Genomic DNA, 22013 nt, shown 5'->3' on the forward strand with positions numbered 1-22013 from the left:
TGGTGACCACTGACAGCCTTTACATTAAGTTGTTGGTGCTGCTTGCACCCTCCCCCTGCAGTTTCTGTCATTTGGCTTGTTCTTTTCAGCAGATTACGTAAGTATCTATGGTTGCTATATTGCTCGTGTGTTTGTAATTTGCCTTCAACTTTTTTCCAGCTCCAGGATCAGGTGGGTTGGTCCGTTTGCGTCAGCCTGTGGGGGAGGGCGCGCACTTTATAGGTTCCTCTGCGCTGCTCTGTCTGTCACACAGCGCACTGAGCCCCGCTGCCTGCAGGAACCGCTTTATAAAGAGCTAAATTTACCAAACTTTACGTTGTTTCCTGAGCTCTCACAATTGGCCAGGCGTACCCGGGCAAGAGAGTTATAAGGTTGGAGGACCTCCTACCACTTTTAAACTTGTTCATGTCCTCGGAGCGCAGCTGCGGAGAGAGGCGACAGTGAAAACAGGCGCACAGACTCCGGCGCGGCTGCCGCTCTCAACACAACGCGACTTTGACAAGAGATAGTTGATATTTCAGCAAAAACCATGGCCTTATCCGGAGTGATGCTACCGTCCTTTTCGACATTCTCAAACCAAAGAGAGAAAACCTGGGAAAACGTAAGTTGATAATCTTGCTTTAAAATATGTGTGAGTTGAATTCGATTAGTTTCACCTGTTTTGATTTGGATGACAATATGAATATCTTGTAAACTGTTCCAACCAATGTTTGCTTTAAGAAAACATGGGAAAAAATGACTTATTTCTTTAAATTAAGAAAATAAAAGTCAGTAGTAGAGAGACGTGTCCAGCTGGAAATCATCTGCAGTGTCACAAACTTTTATTTGACATATTTCGTTTTACATATTATCGTATCTAATAATATGTCTTTCTTCTTTCAGAGGTGGAGAGGAGATGTGGACAAACTGGTCTCCAGCAGCTGCTCGATGCTTGAAATGGTACACAGCCTGGACAATCACAGCAAAAAGGACGACGAGGATCTGAGTAATTATTTGGATCTGGATTTTATTCTCGCCAACACAACTGGCGCAGACAGCGTGGCGGAATATGTGGGCACAGTTGAGCCCAACATGTACACAACTGGAAACTCGGTGCCATCCTACGCAGCAGACGACCATCGCTCCCCGCCGCCCCCGTACTGCGCCAGCCTCATGACAGAGCTTCTCCGCTCCGAGGGAACAAACAACTATGGCATTACGCGCAATCCCAGCGTTCAGGGGAGATTTTATGTCAACACTGCTCCTTTCCCCCGCCCGGAAAACATCAAAGTGGAGCCATCCATGGACAGTTACGGCCCTGTTTTGGGCATGGTGCCTCAGAGCTGCAGCAAAATCAAGCAAGAGGGGAACGTTTCGTGCATGATGTCCTTCGAGCAGCCCCGAGTGGCCATCTCCCCGCGGGCAGCCAGCAACATGACACCGCCTCTCAGCCCCGATGACCAGGGAGCTTCGGACTGCCAGGCACAGCTGTGCCAGCCCATGAACTTCCCTCAGAAGTATCACACGCCGGCAGCTTTCCCGCACCACCCTCAGGCTCCCCAGCTGCAGATGTCCTACCACGCTCCGCACACTGCCTTTGGCATGTACGATGAAGGACTCAGCCTGCAGCCTGGCGCGCAGAGGGTGATGCTCACGCCGCCCTCATCTCCCCTCGAGCTGATGGAGTCCAAACCCAAGAGAGGACGGCGCACATGGCCGCGGAAGCGCACAGCGACGCACACTTGCACCTTCGCTGGCTGCGGTAAAACTTACACCAAGAGCTCACACCTGAAGGCACATCTCCGAACTCACACTGGTAAGTCTGAGCTCATGTCCTGCTATAATTTTTCTGTGCGCAATTACGCACGGAGCAGCTCGGTGCTATGAACCAAATTTCCCGTTTCAGCACGTTCTAATTATTCCCCATGTTTTCTGTCCTCGCAGGTGAGAAGCCATACCACTGCAGCTGGGAAGGCTGTGGATGGAAATTCGCCCGTTCCGACGAGTTGACCCGTCATTTCCGCAAACACACCGGGCACAGGCCTTTCCAGTGCCACCTGTGTGAGCGTGCCTTCTCCAGGTCTGACCACCTGGCCCTCCACATGAAGAGACACATGTGAAGGAGCCCACATAAGAGACTTGGGGGTTCATGGGTGGGTTGTGTTATTTTTTATTGTGATCCAACTGATGTATTTTTATTTAAACAGTTCTACACATGACCAAAGTCGTTTTTTATATAATATTGAATTTAAAAAAAAGTTTTAGTGTTATTATTTTCTAATAATGTAGCTGGTACTACTTTGGTTCTATAAAAGCTTTAGAAAAGCTTTGTTTGCTTTCGAGCAGGCAGACCAGGAAGGGGCTGGCCCTGTATATACTACTCTTCTTTGACAGAACTGGAATGCGGTGTTTAACACAAGTGCCTTTCTATGACTCTGCTACTGTAAAACTCTTCTTGACAGAAAGACATGGCCACAAAATAGTACATGTTCTTGTTGACAGGAGTGAAGTGCACATACAGTTGCCTAACATGTGCAAAGACAATGTTTTATTTAAACTGCCTCAATGTCTGAATGGCCTGAGCTGTTGTATTTTGTTGCCTTCTTCCTGTATGTAGTTGTGGTTGACTTCTCTGGTGTGAAACTCTTGGATCCAGCCCCTCTGTACACTATCAGGGCTTGATGTCCTGTGCATTATTTTTTACTTAAATTTATATGAATATGTAAATGGATTTTATACTGTAAATGTGTATTTATTGTAAATATTAAAAACAATGAAATTGAACGTCTGACTCGGGAACTCCTTCATCTTTATGCATGCATAGTCATTCGAGGCTGATCATGTTCACACATTTATTTTAATGAACCGCATCCACCCACTCAACAAAACTATTTGGTACTGTGCTTACAGCAACTCAGGGTAGGTGCAGAAGACCTGCACACCATCAGATCAGTTACACTAAATAGGTTATACATGTTGCCACTGTAGACCCACTTTAATTTTAAAACATGGGCACTTGATTTCCACTGTGATGTTATGCAGCTGTGAGATGGAGAAGGGCAGCCACTTGTGGGCTTAGCCTATAAATACAAACACTCCATTTCCATAATTACAGAGTGAGCCAGGAGCCGTCTGGACAGAGGGGCACAGCAAACCCTCATCAGGGAGCCCTTAGACTCCCTTTCTGATGGGTAGAAATTATAGTAGGACATCAAAGGGCCTTAATACTACAATTACACAGAGTCACTCTGCACTACAGTTTCAAAGTATCTGAGTCTGTGCATATTATGTCTGCATGGTGTCAGAGAGTATTTGTTTCACCCGCATCAAAGGCAGAATTGAGCAGATGCATCAAAACCAGACGGCGTTCTTTTTGTTTTTCTAAGTCCATAAATATTAAACATTTTTCTTCAGATACGTGGTTGGTCTTTTGCATTACGACAATTTTAATATTTTAAACACAACTTACCCCTTTATCAAAAGTGGTGTCTCTCGTTCACAGTTATATTGCACTTCATGCATAACAATAGAATGTGTCTTAGATGGGTTGATCAACCATCAGCCAGAATTGACCATATTTAAAAAAAAGAAAAAAGAAAAAGAGGAAGTACACACTAGGTCAAAAATATCTACAGTGGTGGATGCAAATGTATCACTCTCATTTCACTTTTTTTTTGTTCCAATATCAATGCAGAACTAGAGAAATATAAACAATCCATCTTAAATGAAAAGAAATTATTTTAGAAAAACCTAAAAATATAATTACACTGTTGTTCCTCAAGGCCATTTGCTGTATGTTATTTCTATTTATGATAGAGGGTTAGGGTTAGAATAGATACAGTTATTTTGCAATCCAACAAATTATTCATGGCTTTGTGCATCATACAACTGACTCCCTTCTTTAATTTAAAATACAAGACCTACCATGTTCGAGGAATGTTAAAAATCACTTTTATTCAATTAAAAGTTGGTACAGTTTTGAGCAACCTAAAACTCAGAGGACTTTTTTTTTTTAATATAATCACATACATATTGTGCAATATTACGTTACAATGTTGATATGTAGATAAATAAGGCGTTGTCACTCTGTACATGTCCAGTAAGATCTGGAATATACAGTGCATACATTATGTGCCGAATAAACCTGATTAGTGTTATATGATTACAAGGAAGCGATATTTTAAGGCTTTTAAACAAATGTCCTCCGACGGGATCATAAGACATCAATGAACTGAAAAAAAGTAATGCAGAAAAGAAAATCTGACGGTTGATTTGAGAGAAAAGCTGGAAGCAGATGTCAGTGTGCATCAGCGATAATGTGAAAAGAGTCGCAGAAGAGGTAAAAAGGGCAAAGCGTAAGTGTAACAGCACCAGTAAAAACAATGTAGTTTTACACTTTTTTCCATTTTATCGAGGCTTTTAGTTGTATGGGAGTGCACACGCACACAAACACAAGCTGCTGACATCAGAGGGATGGTGCAGCAGCGCTCCAGGTAGACTGGACATTGTTCATAAGAAAGGAAGACGTCAATGATTATCACTAGCATCTTAATTATTGTAAATACAAGAGGCGACCGGTGATGTGGGGCTAAATCATATTCAACCAAAGCTTTGTTAGGACTAAAAAGCTCATCAGGGATTCCCAAAACTTCATATTAACACGTGTATGTATACCCTGTTGAGGGTTTGATTATATTCAAACATTTCTTCAATCCATGTACTTTAAGGCCATAAATAGCAGGTATGCAATCATAAATGGCAGGAAACACTTGTAACATTTGAAATAAAAATCGAAATTGTGCCATTTTCATGCCGATAACTAAACTCCAGTCCTTTAAGACAGGTTTGCTTTTTGAAGATGGTTTGCACATAAAACCGTTATCTAACAATATTTACATTACATGACTAAACACGGGCTAACAGGGTAGTCAACGCGTATGGTTTGACTTTCAACATGAATTTTTTTGGAGTAATTAAAGGTTATATAAAACAGTTTATACAGTGCATTTTACAAGTACTTCATACACCACAGATTCATTGCTTTTGTATACAAATAAAACAGTAAAATATTCTTAACATTTTTTGTTTGCAACAAACTGGCTTTTGGTTAAGGCAGGGTGATTAACCATAACAAGATATGGAGCTAGATATAGGTTGTAGTCGGGTACCCTGCTGGTTTGGGTTGCGTTAAATCGCTATGTTCTTGCAGGATGAAGCCAGGCTTAAATTCAAGTGGCTCCGTATTGTCCCTGATTATAGTTGCCATGTAGTTTGGGAGCAATGAACCTTAACTGGTTGCTAAATGTGGAGTCATTTGACACGAGTCCAGTCATGGCGGGAGAAACTCTAGTCTCTTACACAAATTGGTAACAGGGGCTGCTAGTCATATCGGGCCAGTGTCGGTGCTGTTGTCATGAGCCTGCGGACGGGAGGACTATGAGGCAAAACGAGGAGGACTGTAAAGATGTGGTGGGGCATGCCTGGTCAGGCGCTGGGCGAGTAAGCCCGGCTGAGAGCGATGGCGAGCTCCAGGTCCTGCTGCTCCTGGAGCTGCAGCCTCCTTAGCCTCTCCTGCTCCTCACGCTCGCTCTCCCGCTTGGCCCACTCCAGCTGCTGGCTCTCACTTCCAAACTAGGGCAGGGAAACAAACATTAGATGCAGACAAAAACTCAGGAATGCAGGCTGAAATGTCAACACAAAAAAAAGAGAAAAATCACTGGAGGAAAGCTGATGTAAAAGGAACGGTGGATGCAAATTTAAAATCAAGTGTTTTTAATAAGGCAGAATATCAAAAACTACGTCCATACATAGCTGAAAATGATGTGATATATCACAGTAAGCTGAGGAAAATAAATAAAAAATATAGACATTTAAATTTCACTTGGACGTCACACAAAAAAAAAGCCAAGAAAGCAGCACTAAAAGCTTAAGAAAACAAAAGATTCCTCCACAATACGCAGGGCTACATTGGTGCCATAAATTACTGCTGACATATGTCGTGTAAATATTCAGCACTTAGATCAATGCGACTGAGGATATACATTGAAAATAATCGTGCTCATGAATCACCATACTCAGATTATGCCGTGCGGACAGGTTTCTCACATGCAAAGGATTGACCACCACACCCTTGTACAGTCTTACCTTGACATGTTCAGATCCTGGCAGAAAAACAAAGATTACAACACAGAGCTCGATATAAAACAAAACAAAAAAAAAAAAAAACCCCAACAAATCCCTTTTGCAACTGTCATGCTGGCGAGAGGGAAAAATAAATACATGTCATGTCAAATGATACAAACCAGACACAAAAAGCTGCCATGCATCATCTCTCCACTTGAGAGCACGCTCAGCTTGTAGCCTATACACGATGGCAAAGAAGCGGAAGGTGGAGGACAAAGAGGCAGATTTACTCTGTTGTGCTCTGCTTCGAGGCATATCATGCTTTGACAGAGAATAAGCCTTTAGCTTGTAGTTCCAAAGTTGAAAAAAATGCTCCTCGTACGCTACCTGACCAGGCAAGTTAACGAACTCTCTGACTAAAAGTGTATTAATCTCGACATCCCCTCGAAGGCTGAAGCCAACAACAAGCATGCAAGTCCCTTTACCAGGCGGACGATGGGAACAGTCGACTAGATAGACACAAACACTGGAGACTGTCCAAGTCAGTCATGCAAATGTGTATTTTCCTTTCATACAAAGCCCTTAAAAAAAAAAGCTCTCAGATGTTCTGTCAGTTGTTAGTCAACAGCCAGTAAAATCAGCAGTCCTGTGATTGCTTTTTTAAAGTCAGAGTGAGGGGGGAAAGTTAAAAGATGGAGGCTCGGTGACAGAGAGCTGACACCTCCGACCCTTCAGCTCTACGGTCTGAAGAGTGAGATCAAGAGATGGGCAGCTTAAGCGGACAAAGATACATGTTCCAACAGAAAACTGTAAGTACACTACACTTACAGAGGCAAAATCTGCAAAACCCACAGGACAGTCTTTGGACGTTTTGCTCGAGTCTGTCGTAACAAAAGAGTCTTTACTGTCTGCTGTGGAGCAAACGCTCTGGAGTGGCTCTGACGCTGCCGCACTGAGCATACCTACTGGAGAAGGAAGGACATTTAAATTAAAATCTAATTACCAAATCCATGTAACAAAAACAGTTTTGGTTTTGACTATAGAGGCTAACAACCGTTAACCCCTTGGGAAAATAACCTGACACATTAAACACTTGTGTAATACGCTATTGCTAAATTCTTACAGGAAGCCAAGAACTTGAAGCTCACAGTCGTCACCCAGGGGGCATATTGGTTTAAAAAAGGTGCTAACCACATTTTTTGAGTAAAGCTCACTGATGCGTTGTAGCTAAACAGGCATAGTGTTGCTCTTATGGAAAACAAAATTGCAAAAGACTGACCCACCCATATTTACAGTAAGCTTTGGAGACATTTCCTATATTGATGTCACTGTCGTCATCTGGACAGGCTTGTGCATCTCTCTTATTTGCACCAATGCCACAAAAGTTGCATCTGCAAAGGGAAAAGGCTTCCAGCAAACAAATCATTTCCATTATCTAGTCAAAAACACCAGGGGGATTTAGATTGAAATCAAGTTTCATTTATTGCTCTATTAAAATACCGAGTTACTTTTAACACTTCTTCACAAATGCCTGAAAAATTGCTGTGACACACTTTTCAACAGTACCGTCCAACAAAACTGGTTGTGCAATTGACCCTGTGATGCAGGCATTCAGAGAGTGGGCTTCTCACTTCCCCATCACGTAGGAGGCACATCTCTGGGGTTAGCTCGTTGTCTTAACAGTGGCTACTCATCTCTACCCTTCTCTGTGTGATGAAGCAAAGGGGAAGACCAACTTTCTCACGCTGTGGCTTCTGCTAAAAGAGTAAGTGCAAGGTAACAGCGGAAGGGCATGTGCTGGGCAAGGACTGAGAGGTGTGTGTGACTTCACATACACACAAAAGAACAAGATGAACATGAGGCTAAACATATCCAAGCGGCTGAGATGAGTGGTTCTTAATCTCACCACACTGTTGCATGCAAAAAATAAAGGGATTCCTTTATAACACTAACAGAGCGACTTCACTTTGAAACCCATACTACTACTACTACTATCACCTCCATATCTCTGCCAGCAGGTTTCCTGCTGCAACTTCAAAAGATGAAATTACTTTCTCTGCACTTTCACAGCTCAATAGGGAAGTCATTTTTTCAGTCACAAGGAGCATCCAAAAATGTTGTCGCGATTACATTTTTGTAACAAGTGGCAAAGATCAAATGAAAGTTGTACTGATTGTTATCAGTACAACTGACATGATTGATGATAAATGGTATTCATTTCAACCTGTTTAAACCAACATTACATGTTGATTATGAACATCATTAAGCCATTTATGTCAAGTTAAGCAGCAAGCACAGTCACATACGCGCGCTTATATACACACATAAAATCAGGGCTTACCGTAGGGAGGTGCAGGCCGGTTAGGCACATTTTTCTTTGATGGGAGCACAGGGTTGTCCGACTTCTGTTCACACACCAGGGAAAAAGACAAAAAATAAATAAATCCCTCAACTAACACACAAAATAATGACTCCAACAGAAACGTCAGCCAAAATCTAAAGCCTCTGGCCTCGAACCAGAGAGACTGTTTTCATAAATGTGATGAACTGGCAGAAAAATAAGAAATCAGTCATGATGAGAGTAAAATTAACAACACAGCTTTCTACAGCTTAAGTGGAAAATGATGCTTTATGGTGCAACTGGTTCATAACTCCCAAGAATCCCAGGAGCTTACCTTTGACATCTGACTAAAGTCAGCAAATCCACCCCCCTTGCTTCCAAAAGAGTTGCTTCCAAAGGGGTCCGCTGTCCCAAACACATCTGTGACAAGAGTACATCGAAGCGCATTTGGAACATTTGAATACGTTTATGGAAAGAGCCACAGACTATAATGAAGTTCAGCCTCAAACCACACATTTCAAAATCATCTTTACATCTTGCTTATTCTGAAAAGGCCTGCGTGCGATTTCCAGAGGAGGGAATGTGGCATGACCGTTTAATTTTCCATGACATTTCGCAAAAACCTGGAAAGCAAGAGGTTTTGTTTAACCTGACGTATGCAACTGATCAACTAATTAAAGGCGTCAGTTGGCGCACTGTTAACCAGAACTGTGCCCGGGTTGTTTTGAAGCTCAGTGGTATGCTGTTTAATGAAAAAAAAAAAAAGGCAAACTGCAGATGGCTACAGTGAAAAAACAAAACATTGTAATAGAATATGTTTGTTGTGAATGTGCAACCACAAGAGACCCCATTCATGTGAAGTACGCAGTGTTTTTCTTTGACGCACAGTAACTCAGCTCAGGTCTACAGTTGCCTCTGTGTTCTTCTGAAGGTGTGTAGCATGGCAGAGCACTGGCCAGGGCCGGCCACTAACTTAAAACAACTTCTGTAGCGAATGAGGCAGAGCAGTTCAATAGCAGCAGATATAAAGACTTGACAGAGGCAGGAGTGAACTGGTTAAAAGGAGTGGCAGTGTATTCTAGTAGAGCAGGACCAGCAGTCACAGAGTTTCTGTTGTGCTTGGCTCCTGCAAGCCTCCTGTTTTTCCAGGGTAGGGGGGAGTATTTTTAGTTGGCCAGTAGTTAAATGCGTAGGTACTCGACTAAAAATAGCCCTAAACCACAGGAAAAATTGAAGCCACAGTGAGTAAAAATTGTTTGCCCCTCATGCCCCCAAAAATATAATCTAAATCTAACACGTCACCCAGAATGGCAAAGAATGACTCTTTGAGACCAGTTTCACAACAAGGACGTTCTCTCATGTTCAGATGTCGGTTAATAGAGTCACATTCTGGGAAATCTGCATGGAAAATCTGTACATATTTAGTGCAGGGATGACTATGCATTCGCGCTTTAATTTGACATGGTACAGTACGTTCTACTGTGGCACCATCATATTCACTACCTTCCTGACTACAGTAACTGTGAGGAGAAAGAAAATAATATACAGCCAACATATTCAAGATGACGGCAAAAAAACATAAATGAAAAAAATAAATCTTTGACAGCATGTTTTGGTTGTGTCTGAAAAAAGTACGTATTACAAATAGACTTCACAGACTACTAAATAGGTTCAACAGAACTAGAATTACCACCTCGCGGTTGTTTGCCTCTGCCAACCAGCCAAGTTGCAGGAAATATGGTCACAATCTCCCCTTCCTGAGTTACAGCGTTGAATAATGGCCAGAAGTGTTTTTGCAGAACATAATGACATCACAGTGAAATTGACCTTTGAACATTTGGATATAAAATGTCATCACTTCATCATTTTATCCTATTGGACATTTGTGTTAAATTGTGTCATGACTAGCATAATAGATTTGTGAGTTATGGCCCAAAACGTGCTTTGTGAGGTCACAGTGACATTAACATTTGACCACCAAAATCTAATCAGTTCTTCATTGAGTCCTAGTTAATGTTTGTGCCAAATTAGAAGAAGTTCCCTCAAGGAGTTACTCGGATATCGCGTTCACGAGAAGAGGATGGACAGACGGACGGACAAGGCATAAAAATGTAGCATTTCTGACTTTTCCCTAAAGGATATAAGAGCAACAATTTAACTAAATATTTTCACACAGATAAATATAACCTCAACACAATCTTTACATTTACAACTCGGGAAGAGACAGAATAATGTGAATTGACTGTGCACTGTTGTTTGTGAGCAGCAAAGTACCTGAATCCTTCGGTTTTGGGCTGTTTGATGTGAAGGGGTCACCGCTGCTGAAGGCACTCGGCTGGGAAAAACAAAGAAGCGAAGCGCGAGTACCATAAGCGAGCTATTCAAAAGATCTTGTTTAACATACACACACAATGACCACATCTGCATAACCACCAGAAATCTTTCTTTGTAGTGCTGGTTTACTTTTCCAGGTATCGACAATGGTGAAGACATGTCAGAGCTTGTTTCTACAGTATCAGCACTGACAGCAACCATAGCGAGTCACTGAACACAGGAAATGAAAAATCATTTGATTTTTACAGCAAAAAAGAAGAGGTGTTTGATACCTTTGCGGGCAGTGTGGGTTTTCTACCAAAGGGGTCTGAGGATCCAAACATGTCTGACTTGTCTGTCCTCTTAAAAAAATCGTCAGATGAGGTGCCTTTGAAGGGATCACTTTCTTTGAAAGGGTCTCCTCCAAATGGATCTAGAAAAAGGACAAGACAGTCATCTTCAACCTCTGGCAAGAAATTATTGTTATTGCAGGTTTCTTTTTTTTTCCCCACAGTATGAACTCTGGACTGACAGACTGGAACATACAACAAACATTTGAATTTCACTTCAAACATCCCAATTCGGCACCTTATAAAGTATTTACAAACGCTTATTCACAGGGACACAATAGGCCTCATTCACCAAAATCTTCTTAAGTGTTTTTCTTAAATTCTTTCTTAACATGTCAGCACTCAAATGTGCCTAAGAGTGCTCTTGAGTGTGCGTAAACTCTGTTCTTACCTAAGAACAAATCCCAAATCAGAATCTTCGTAAGTGGGTTTTAAGAAGAAATTTCTTCCTAAGAATGGTTGGTGAATGAGGCCCATTGTTAGTGTGGGTGATCACCAGATAGCATCAGCTAGCAGAGCAGGGAATCATCTTGATCCTTACAGAAATACAGGAGTAGATGATAAAAAGATACAAGAAGGCATTCAGACCTTTGAAGGGGTCAGACTTGAAGGGGTCTTCTGTCTGGAAGGGGTCAGGTGGGGGCTCCTTAGCACTGCTGTTGTTAAACATGGCTATCTTTGACTTGAAAGAATCGTCCTAATGAAAGAACAAATAAAAAAACCCCACAAATGAATAAATATTTGGAAGATTAGTGAAGTCTTGACAACGAAACAAAAAATAGGACTTTTAGTGAGTATTTTAAGTGACAAAGCAAAACGCAGTGAGACAACAATAAAAGAGAGCATGCCCACTTGCACAGACTCAAAACAAAGAGACGTTTCTGGGAAATATCTCTTTGGTATCTGAACAGCAATAAACAGGTTAATTAGGAGGAGGTGACATCAAAAGGGCCACTGCTAAGATTGAAATGCTTCTCAGTTTCTCCATCCTCCTTTTTGTCTATTCAGGGGGTAGGAACCAAAACCAGTAGCATGGTGAGAGATCCAGGCAAAACTTCTACATTAGATATAAGACGATATATTCATCATCTCCTCACCGCACTCCTGAAGCCTCCGTTCTGCTTCTCAGCAAACCCTTCACTTAGGTCGGGCATGTTGCTGAAGTTTCCTCCGTTGATGTCACTCAAAGCACTGTTGTACTGCTCAATGGTCTTGGTCAGCTCCTGTTGGCTGTCCTGGATCAGCGACAGCTTACTGCGAGCCTAAACACACACAAAAGCTATCTGTTATCTGATTCCATTAAGTATTGTACTATGTGACTTCACTGTATCATTTTCAGTGGGTTTCAGAGCTGTTCAACACTGGAGAATTTCCTGTCTGGCAGGAAGGGGTAAGCTACTTTGAATTCATGCCACGTTTTCAAAAGAAAAAAAAAAGAATTTCAGAATTTCAGAATTTCGATTCCTCAGAGATTTCCCTCCACTAACGGTAGAAAACAGGCTTCCTAAAAGTCTCAGCAGATTGAGGAATAATTTTCAGCTACTTGTGTAAGTGGTGGTTAGTGGTTAAATTGATGAAAAGAATAACCTTAACCACTATGATCCAACAGTTTCACTTCAGTGTACTTCAAAGCATGCTAAATACCAATGCTAAACAATGGTCACAGAAGTAAAAGGAAAATGAATGTTTCCTAAAGTGAGACTACTGTCATAAAAACCATCTCCAGGAGCATAGAATCAAACAAGTTCAAATTCCACAGAAAGCACAAGAACATACAAACCTCTGTACCTCCAAGTCATTATTATACTTTGGCATCCAGAGCTTAATTAGTTTTGAACTAAAATATCTTAGCAATTTTATATTCGTGCCACACAGCACTAAGCTAATCAGTTAATGGCCCAAAGCGGCAGAACATCCTCATGTAACCTGTTGTCTCTCCATCTGTACTGACCTGGTTGATCTCCTCCTGGGTGGTTTTGAGGGACTTGACGATGCTGTCCAGCTGGACGCGACCGGAGAGCAGGCTCTGCTCCAGCTGGGCCTCCTCCTCCTGCAGCCGACTCAGGTCTGCCTTGGTGCGGCTCAGTTCGTCCTCCTGGCTCAGGAGGTCGGTCTCCTGAGAGCGGATCTGGCTCTGCAGGGACGAAATCTGGAGCAGAAAGAAAGATTTTATATTTGTAGATTCATCGATTGCGGAACAGTTAAATTGCTAGACATTTAGAAATTACAGCTTTAACTCAGATTTTGGTTTGCTTGTTAGGACAGATCAAAGCGGTGCTATTTTAGAGCTTGTTGTCAGGGAAAACACAGTGCAGTAAGACAGTGGTCCTCATTATACCTACTTTTAAATTAGACATACTTCTTAGTTACGTGGCCTCACAAAAAACAGCAATGCAATACTTCACATCCTAATATGTATTTCATTTCCCCAAAAGAGAAAGTCAGCAAAACATAAACAGCTGCACTATTTTAGAACACTCAGTGACTGTTTGAAAATAATAATCTGCAGCAACTTTTCTTCAAAAAAATCTTAACCTCAACTGACCTCACTGTTTGACTGAGATCTGAATATCTGCTTAATACGAACATTTCACCACAATAAGTTAAGAACTGCATGTTTCACTATAAGTGCAATATAAAATACAGCAAAATTTGTTGTTATTTTATGAATGAGTCAAGTCTCTAACCTTTTGCGACTCGTCCTGGCACTTCTGCTTGACGTCGTTGAGCATCCCTTCAAGCTTGGAGCGCTGCTGGTCCATCTCCTCCAGACGTTCCTGGGCATCCTGCTTTTGGGACTCCAGGTCCTGCAGACTGCTGCTCTCCCTGTCCAAGTCATTCTGCATGTCCTGAAGGTCCACCAAACACACACACACGCAATGCACACGCACACACACACACGCAACGCACATGCACACACACACACGCAGGTGTTTGCTGGGTAAATCATCATCTTTATTCAGCTATTAACTCTTCTAGTTCACGTCCAGATTGTGTAACTTGAGAGAGAATCCATTTTCTACCACGCATTTCATATTCCAAGCACTGAGACTGAATGCTAATCATGAGTCATTCATTAAACACAAGTTGCACATTAATTATCATGTCCCATAAATGGAATATTTTTAAATTGTTTCTGCCTAGCCTTACCTGAACTTCAGTGTTTTGCTGCCTGATGGCATCCTCCTTTTCTCGTATCTCTTGCTCCAGGATGAATTTCTCTCTATAGGTGAAGCACATGGGAGAAGAGCAAGGGCAGAAAGTAAAAAAAAAATTCTGTTATTATGCCCTAAGAAAATGCCTATGTTGGCAATATGGACGGATTAAAGAGCAAAAACAAATGGCATTTGTAAATTATTTGCAGTGGGTTTGTTTGTTTTTTGAACAGTGTCTCATAAAAGCTCCGCTCCACTGGATAGTCATCTTTCTTGACACTATATACATCGTACTGATGAGGTGAATGTAACTTATTTTGTAGTTTGAACATGGACATGCTCAAGATGAACAAAGAATGAGCATTAGATAAAAAACAAATGATGGTGGATCTGTTCCATCTGATCAGTATTCTTTCCATGACAAAATGCAGACTTACAAAAACCATTTGAAATATTGTCAGGTACTTCAGATCTGTGTTATGTTTAGTCCAACTGAAAACTTTCAATTAATGTAACATACCCTAATAAAGTATTAGCAAGGCTCCATGGTGATGTTTTCTTCACTAAGTCTCACTTGGACTAAAAAAAATCTGAAAGGGGCACTTGTTTAAATAAAGGTTAATATTATTTAATAAAACTATAACTAATGGTTTAAAAGATCTTTGATCTTGAGCCTCGCCATCACCTCACTGCAACCACCCCTCCTTTTTCTCAGAGGAAGTGAAACAAAGCGATCCTCCTGTTACTCAGGGTGCTCACCTCTGCAGCTGAGCTATTTCCTGGCTGAGGTCATCCAGCTCTTTGATGCCTGTCAGCTCTGCCGACCCCGTGGAGCTGGTGCTGTCCTGAGGCCAGAGACATTGAGACAAATGAGTGAGAGAAAAGTAAAGTTGGGCAAGAAGGTACGATCGAGGACGTGAGGAGACGGGGGGGGTGAGAACAGAGACGAACACAGAGTGACAGGGAAATGGATGAAATAGATGCCATAAAGACATTAGGAAAAATGTTCTAATAGGCAAAAGGGGACAAAAAGGAGGGAGAGGGAGAGCAGAGGGGACATGAGAGGTACGCAGGGGGAGAGAGGAGCTCCCCACTGATATGTCTAACAAAACAAAAGACACAGGAAGGAAAGACAAACACCTCGCACAGCTAGGGAAGGAGCAAGAGAGCCTGACAATACATGAATGAAGAGAAATGCACACAGGACAATACAAAAGAATTTAACACGACAGTGAAATTTTTCTTATGCATCAGTGTTCAACATATCAGGTCTATAACTAGTTAGTTTCAGGTTGAATCTCAGGAAGGAAACTGCGTGAAATAGCTATTTGTTGGTAATAACAATGCTTGTGTAAGATGTGCAAAAGCTCATGTATTTGTTCAGTATTTCTTTGAAAGGTCTGTTAATAATAAACGCAAAAAGAGCAAAATCTAGAGACACTTAAGGCAGCTTTTTCAAAATGTTCGTGTTTCCATTGACCATGAAAGTGAAAAAAAAGCAAATAACCAGTTTAATAATGATAATAATGTCTTTTTTCAGACTTTTTCAGAGCATGGCACTTTTTTTGATGGTCTGATGCTAAAATAGAAGAATTTTATCCAAAAATGACAAATGCCAATAAAAACTGAAACCTTACAAATACATTTTGGCTCTAGAATTAAACATTTTATGGCTTTTTAATGTTTTTTTTGTTTTAAAGATAATAGGCACCTCCTTCAATAACTGGTTGGCCAAAGCATAATACCTTTACTCCTGGATATTCTATATTTGTAAACGACTAATAAATGTTACATTTTCTGGAATTATGAGCAAGTATACTATAAATGGACATCAGCTGACATTATTTGCCGTCATGGACCATTGCTGATGACACTACAGCAGGTGGCAGTGTGGGGCCTTAACACGGGTTTAGAACAGACACATTTGTGGAAACTCCAAGAACGTATTGAAAAAAAGTGAACATCTAAGAAATTCTGTATTTCCTTTTGTTGGGAAAAAAAAATTATGAAACTTGATACTTAATTAAAAGGAGTATGGTCCTGTTTACACCTGGTGCTTCAGACTAAGAAAGAGAATATATGACAGAACAAAAGCGCCACCTTGTGTCACAAAGCTCAACTACTCACTCTGCGCATATTAGCTAGTACAGCAGGTTCAGGTCTCAGAGAAGACAAAAGCCCCACATAGCTCTGTTAGAAAGGATAGAAAACAGCTCAAAAACAGAAAAAAGCATAAAAACAGTTTTGCAAGGTAAAGCTAAAAAGCCAGAGAGCAGAAAATCAGCATTTAAAATGCATGTAGTAGCAGGGAAACACAGGCTCTTAAAGTGCAGGTGAAAGTGAAAATTTTGGCTTTGGAAAATAGGAAGAATTTCAATAAGCTGAGCTAAAGTCAGGACTCACAGGGCCAGCCACTGATGTCGCCGTCCTTTCTGAGGGAGGAATCATGTCTGGAGTGAGAGCGGAGGGAGGGTCTACACCTTTGATGACCTTCTGCTGAATAAGATACATGGCCAGAGAGAACTGCTCCCGGGTCAGCTTGCCCGTCTGTTTAGTGTCAGCCAATCCCCTGCAGACACAGCGGTAAACTTCACTCAAAAGATGATATACTGGATACTATGTGAGAAAATCATACACAGCATACACAGATAAACTCGTGCTCTGAACGTTTACCAGTTTAACTGTTTCCACTGTCTTATTTTTGCATCTTATGTTGCACCCATCTCCTTGGGAAAATGTAAAGATACCTACTGTCCAAAAGAGGGTGCTGTGGCATTAAACCATCTCAGACTTGCTCTACATGAGTGTGAATAATTCAGCACTATTCAGGTGTGAATGCACTAGTGAGACATTCAACACATAAAAAATACTCTAAACAATGAATTATGTTTTTCCATGGTTCAGGAAGGACTAAAGGATGTGGCAATTTAGTTTAATTTATGATAGAATATGGCCTTTTGACTGGCATGTGGAGAACCTACTGAATATGGGAGTGACATTTAGGTTAATGCTGTACCATTGGCCTGTCACATGGACACAGATTACACAATAGTATAAAGTATATATTATAGTTAAGATACTGTAACCAAAATATAACCAAAATCTTTAAATCCATTGTTTTCAACCACTACACTGCATTTTCTTCTACATTTAAAACCCTGTTGCATATTTGCTGCATCTTTTCATCACTTGCACTTTAATTTTCATTTCATTTTATTTTTGATGCCATTTCAAAACTTCATGACATCCCTTCCTCTTACTTGTTAAGAAGGTAATGTATTGATGTGATTGAAATTACTTTAACCTTTTTGCTTATTTTTTTTTTATTGCTGTCGAACATATACAGTACAGTCTATAGTGGCTGAGAGCGCTCTGCACTACAATGCTCTTCAACCTGAGAAAGCATATGCAAATAAACACACACACACACATGCAAATAAACAAAACAAAGCAAATTAAGACCAACCCTTCACCACTTGACCAACCAGCATTTAAAACTGCAAATAAGCACAAGTCAATAAAGAAACACATTCAACTACTTGACCACATATACATGATATATAGATACAACCAACGAATAAAGAAAACACAAGCAAATACAGAAACGCTGCATGTTCTACAGAACACAACAAATTTCTGGGGACCATAAAACAACACATACATCGACCACTCAATCAATCAATGGTGACTGAAAATTAGCCAACAATGATTATTTTCCTTTTAAACATTCTTATGGTGTGATTTTCTCTAAACATCTGGTGTGACGCTTGTTCTTGTTGCTCTTTCCTCAGTTTTTATTGCGCCCCGTAAACTTCTATTGTGTAAAAACTCAGTTGTGTTTTTATGTTGGCAGCGTTTTTCTGCTTGTGTTTTCTTCAGCTGCAGTGCATTGAGCTTCTCTCAGCCACTGTAATATTCTCAGTTTATGAAGAGTGATGTGAAAGTAATGAGGAAAACATCTGTAAATAAATGTGATTTGAACTGAGCTGTGGTCTCACCATATCTGCGCCAACATTGTCTGGGAGAGACTGGACTGCATGAAGATCTCTATCACCTCGCTGCCAGTGACAAGGCCGTCATTGTCGGAGTCTGTTTGCTTGAAAATGTCATTATATCTCTCTCTGTCAGCCACCGGCACCACCCAGTTCACCGCTGGCTGGAATGAACAAAGGACAATATTAATGTGATTTCAGATGAGAGGGACAACATCTGCTACAGACTCACTGTTTTTCTGTGTAGGAAATGAAGAATACTCTCAGCCAAATGAGGAAAACATTTACAATAAATACCAACGGGTCTTGCCAAACATTTTCCAACAATCCTCCCCTAGATGGAAACACATTGGTTTGCTCATCAACTGTTTACCACAAACACAATGACGATTTGTCGCTGACATATCACACACATACTGGGAATGGTAGTGCATAAAATCTTAGAATAAAATCAGATTAGCGTAACTGAATGAGCAAATCCAAGTGAGAATTGTAGCACATATACATATATGGTGTATTATTTCTGTACAAGGGTCCCTACAAAATATTGTGTGGACATTCTACATTTTTGTTTTTGGTAAGAAATTATCCACTTGGGCAAATTAAAATAGCTTTTAAAGAAGGGGAAAAGGACATTCATTGAAAAAAAAAGGAGGACACTACAACAAGTGTCATGACAGCCACATCAGGTGATCATGGTACAAGTGTGAAAAGAGAACCTTGCCTCTCTTCCCTTTCAAGGAAACCTGTTTCTCCAAAAGTCATGGGTGAAAGATCCCTGCAGCTATAACACGTGGGTAGAGAGAAACACACTGGTCTGTGCACAATGGTCACAACAATGTGGCAAAACAAGTCCATCCATAGCAACAAAAAATGATTAATACATGAAATGCTGGTTTCTTTAAACTCTGTGCTTGTGACGTTTATCTAGGGAACGCAAGGGGAAATAAATGTGCTGCTTTTTCCATGAGGATTTAGTTCACACGGTTTTATGTTTTATTTCTTATTAAAAAACTATCTTCATTGAGAAAGTTACTCATACATCCTGAGATTACCCTGGACTAGAAGTCGCTGCATTTAGAGCCACATATGAAGCATGGATAAGCATGTATTCTTTTTTAACAAATTCCAATCAGTAAGGCAGCTGTAGTGCGAAACTGCCTAAGACAACATTTTTTTTTCTGTACTAGATTAAAGTACATCTTTTTTTTTTTTTTTAAATAAATAACTCAATATTAACGTTTATGAAGTTTCATTATAATTATATCTGAAAATGAACCTATACAGAATTCTGTTGTCTAATTATTCTGAAAGTTAATCAAACTTCTTTGTTTTACAAGAATGAAGAGTTAATTGCTGTAAGTAGTTATGTAGTATATCACTGCATTGAATTTTAGTTTGGTTATTCTATGTTTATGTTTTTATATTTGTATGTGTGATAGCGTTTCTATATTTGGATGTATAGTCATTTATTAATTATAATATTGTGATATTAATTTTAACAGAAGTACTTCATCACTCATAGACTAATTAAGGCAGTGATGCAGTCATAAGACTTACAACGACACCTCAAGAGAACCACAGGTGAGGAGGTGAGGGGACATACCGGTGAGCTGGATTTGAAGGAGTGTTTTGGAGAGAGGTTGACCGTACTGGTGGTGAGGGGACTAGCGCTGACCAGAGGAGGAGTGCTTCGTAAGGTATCTTTGAGAGGAGCCGGGCCAGCCATAAACCCTGACAGAGCAGGCAGCACAGCCACGGCACCTGGCAGCGCACCAGCAGATTTCTTCCTTTTAGATGGGGGGATGAGGGAAGCAGGTAAGCTAGCTGGGATGGGCTCCTTCTCCATGGCTCGATACACAAGATGCATGGCCTAGAAAGCATGGAAATCATTCCATTTTTTTTTTAATGTATGTTGGTAAAAACAGCTTTAAAAAACCAAAACAAACCAAACAAAAAAAACCTTTTTAATTTTCATTATAATAAGTATTTGCTTCCCAGTATATGCTGTAGTAGAGCGAAGCCAGCATACCACTGTGAATTCATCTTTGTCCAAATGTCCATCTTTATCTACATCACTTAGGTCCCAAATCTACAGAAACAGCAAGTAAATGACAAAATGAGAATGATTTAGTTGCTTTGAATTAACACTGGTTTGTATGTGTTTATCATTTGAACGTGTCATATCACCTTTCCTAACACATCCAGAGGTAGCTTGGAGTTAATCAAAACTGGCCTGACTTTATCCCCGGGGAGGAGACCCTTTACAGGAGACAGACTCTCGAAAATGCCTTCAAACTTCCCTTTTTCATCAGGCTGGGAAAGAGAAAAAACACTCAAGTTGACAAGATGACAAGTTTGATTTTCTTACACCCTCAAGAATGTTCTTGAAAACACTATGAACTCACCCTTATTGCCCACTGTGAGTCAGGCCCTGCTGTTGAAACACTTAATAATGGGCTGTTAGTGTCTTTCTGTAAAAAAATAAAGTGAGGATTAGATACTGACAGACGGGGCAGACTGACACTAACAAATGCATGAAGACGAGGAAAAGACCGTAAGAAAAAATCCATTTCAACACTTACAAATTTGGGTGCAGCTAAGTTTTGGTTGAGGTTGTTAAGGCTGATGTCATTTCCACCCTGTGCTGAGGCCACCAGTCTCAGGGCTATGAAGAAACCCTTCAAAAGAGGAAGAAAGCAAGGCAAGTCTGATGTTCACATCAGCACGTCAGCATCAACGATCACAGCAAATTTACACAGAAATTTTGTGTTACCCTCTTATCCAGGTAGCCTTTTCTTTCTGAATCTGCCAAATCCCATATCTAAGAAAATAATAATTTAAAAAAGTTATTTAGATGCTATTAACTGAATATATGAGCATAGTTTGGTGTATACATGTCCGTGTGTTTGACACCCACCTTCCCCAGTGTACCGTCTGACAGCCCTGACTTCTTAAGGAACTGAGCTGCATCTCCAGCTGATATTTTGCCTGTGTTTCCTGGATCCAGCTACAAAGAATAAATAACAAGGTATTAAGTGGACACAGCACACACAGCTGTACCGGTTGATTGATTTTGTACGACAGATAATATTTATCTGAATGAACACTCGAGGAGCTAGCGTGAAAATCACAGCAGCAACCAGGAGCTTACCTGTCTGTAATAGGTTTCATAGGCTGTGTTTCCACTTGATAACTGAAGAAGCAGACATGAAAGAAATATAAGACCAGCTTAGTTAGAAATGAGACCGTGAGCTAGCACACACACATACACGGCAGTTAGAAAGCCAGACATGGCTGTTAGGAGGCTGTAAGAGGTGCAAGTGCATAAACATAGCATTGGTCGCTAACGTTAGCTAGCTAAATGTTTATTTTTGTTCAGTTTAGCTACTATGTGTCTATGTTTCGCTACTAAGGTTACCACTTTCCTTGCAATGGTAGCTTCCTTCTTCCATTAAAACGTACAGTAACTTTGCTATCCCTACTAAATCTAGCCAACCATGTTAACTTAGCTGACAACGAAAGGTTGCTAATACGATTCCCAAGGCCAATATACACCACAGCTTATAAAGCAGTGATGTGGTGAAAGCTTACAGCCACTGTCACTGTCACTCGATTATGATCAATACTAAAATTAAGAGACTTTTCTTGAGATACTGGATGTTCTTACCTGACTGAGAGTCATGAGCGCCGCCATATTTCCTGGTGTCTCGGGAGCGCGCTTACGCCCCTTAGACGAACAGGGACGAGCGGGGACAGC

The 22013-nt window shown here is 40.8% G+C and overlaps 2 protein-coding genes across 5 annotated transcripts; one reads left to right on the plus strand and one right to left on the minus strand.

Moving 5' to 3' along the window:
• The first annotated feature begins 254 nt into the window (after positions 1–254).
• On the plus strand, positions 255–2746 carry LOC111231269 (Krueppel-like factor 2). Its single transcript, XM_022758320.1, has 3 exons — positions 255–601; positions 883–1795; positions 1924–2746. Exons 1-3 carry the CDS (start codon positions 530–532, stop codon positions 2097–2099), a joined length of 1161 nt encoding a protein of 386 aa, XP_022614041.1. The 5' UTR covers positions 255–529; the 3' UTR covers positions 2100–2746.
• A 1167-nt stretch (positions 2747–3913) lies between these two features.
• Positions 3914–21975, minus strand: LOC111231035 (epidermal growth factor receptor substrate 15-like 1). 4 transcript variants are annotated; one of them, XM_022757987.1, is made up of 24 exons: positions 21924–21975; positions 21408–21449; positions 21174–21263; positions 21030–21077; positions 20839–20934; positions 20662–20727; positions 20444–20569; positions 20286–20345; positions 19860–20126; positions 18260–18417; positions 16665–16830; positions 16389–16451; positions 15021–15106; positions 14257–14329; positions 13794–13955; positions 13058–13255; positions 12204–12368; positions 11695–11803; positions 11050–11189; positions 10718–10778; positions 8778–8863; positions 8444–8507; positions 6124–6140; positions 3914–5610 (listed from the first exon to the last, which is right to left on the minus strand). In XM_022757987.1, the coding sequence occupies exons 1-24, from the start codon at positions 21948–21950 to the stop codon at positions 5464–5466; spliced, it is 2517 nt and encodes an 838-aa protein (XP_022613708.1). In that variant the 5' UTR covers positions 21951–21975; the 3' UTR covers positions 3914–5463. The 4 variants fall into 4 exon arrangements, with proteins under 4 accessions (XP_022613708.1, XP_022613709.1, XP_022613706.1 ...); XM_022757988.1 differs by lacking the exon at positions 6124–6140 and having other exon boundaries at positions 5532–5610; XM_022757985.1 differs by lacking the exons at positions 3914–5610; positions 6124–6140 and adding an exon at positions 6659–7067.
• Positions 21976–22013: the final 38 nt, after the last annotated feature.

The sequence above is a fragment of the Seriola dumerili genome, unplaced genomic scaffold, assembly GCF_002260705.1.
Source record: "Seriola dumerili isolate Sdu_G_001 unplaced genomic scaffold, Sdu_1.0 BDQW01000291.1, whole genome shotgun sequence".
Taxonomy (NCBI): domain Eukaryota; kingdom Metazoa; phylum Chordata; class Actinopteri; order Carangiformes; family Carangidae; genus Seriola; species Seriola dumerili.